This window comes from Calcarisporiella thermophila (genome assembly GCF_041956535.1).
Source record: "Calcarisporiella thermophila strain CBS 279.70 unplaced genomic scaffold VTP21scaffold_88, whole genome shotgun sequence".
Classification (NCBI taxonomy): Eukaryota; Fungi; Calcarisporiellomycota; class Calcarisporiellomycetes; order Calcarisporiellales; family Calcarisporiellaceae; genus Calcarisporiella; species Calcarisporiella thermophila.
In genome coordinates, this window is record NW_027192276.1 from 1355 (window position 1) to 2704 (window position 1350).

The 1350-nt window shown below is 41.0% G+C and overlaps 1 protein-coding gene across 1 annotated transcript; it reads right to left on the reverse strand.

Moving 5' to 3' along the window:
- Nucleotides 1-259: 259 nt before the first annotated feature.
- VTP21DRAFT_11359 (uncharacterized protein) lies at nt 260-1112 on the reverse strand (the record flags this gene model as incomplete). Its single annotated transcript, XM_069390795.1, has 3 exons — nt 260-400; nt 513-759; nt 1081-1112. 3 exons carry the CDS (start codon nt 1110-1112, stop codon nt 260-262), a joined length of 420 nt encoding a protein of 139 aa, XP_069245418.1.
- Between the last annotated feature and the right edge of the window lie 238 nt (nt 1113-1350).

Below are 1350 nucleotides of genomic sequence, written 5' to 3' on the forward strand. Positions count from 1 at the left end.
TAATGGTATCTTCTTGTCTCTTCTCTGGCTTCTTCGTGTCATTGTCTGTATTCATTCTATCTGGCGTGGTTTCATGAATGGGCAGGGGTTGTGTTTGCATAGGCTTATATGCTTAATGCTGTCTTTTCTTCTTTGGGTATTCTACTCGTATGTGATCAGGAGTCTAACAGTAATTACATACTGGAGTAAATCCTCTCCAAGAAAGGAGTATCTAGTCCTCATCGATGGCTAACTGGTGAGGTAGAAGGTTTTCTAAAGGTTACGTGGTTTCAGAGTTCGGCTCAAGTATGGCGTAGCAGTAGTCTCTAACCACCCCCGTGTTTCCATAGTATTGGAAGTCAATCTGGATGACTTGGGCATACTTGGACAAGGCTGCTTCCAACTTTTCTGAGGGATTCTTCTTCCTGTCCAGGGAGGTCGTTAAATCTAACATTTAACACTCTCTGGGACGTGGAGAGAGTCTTATAACATGGGACTTTCTGATCATTTGCGTAAAAACCATCTCTGATTACCTCGTGAATGTTCACCTCATTTCGGAATGCAAGAATGATGGTCTTGGAATGTCCAAGAATCTTGATGGCAGCCACTTGTTTTTGGTACTTCTCATATAGTAGTTTCACTGCTTCGTGGGATGAGAACTCAAAACGCGAAAACTTGAATGTAACCGAGTTTTTGAAGGATGATCTACGCGGGCTTGTGTTGACATTCTCCAGAGTCGGTTTCTCGCCTGGGTCTTTGGCTTTCCGGGTGCTTGCTACGCTAAAGCATCCACGTAGGATGGATGAATATCAGGGGGGACACTAGTCATCTTGAAGGATTCTCAGGGAAGGCGCCCAAAGAAAGTTTTTTTTTCCTCTAAGGACGCGGGAACTTGCGTCCTGTGGTTTATTTAATATATATTAAAAATGTGAGATGTGCTTCCGAACAAGCTTATTATGTACTAGAAAATATGGGATATAATAGCAGGGCTTGAGGTTTTTTTTTGGGATTTATGGATCTTTATTGAAGAGTATCCTTTTAAGTTAGTATAGTGCCTTGTCAGGAGAAATACTCTCAAAAAAAAAATGTCAGGAGAAATACATGTAAGTAGTGGTTGATCGTATGAATACCATACTATTTTTCAAGGACGGTATTATACAAGAGAGGAAAAGAATATAGACTAATATAGAAAAATAAAAATAAAAGGGGGGGGGGGGACTGGAATGCGGGTGTTAGGGTATTCAGCAAGGTCGTATTGGAGCTAAGTGTTTTGGTTGAAGGATATTTCGTCTCCTTGGACTTGTATCCAACTTCCCTTAGCAGGGCTTGAGAAGGATTTTTTTTTGATCAATCAAAGGAGACTTTTATTAG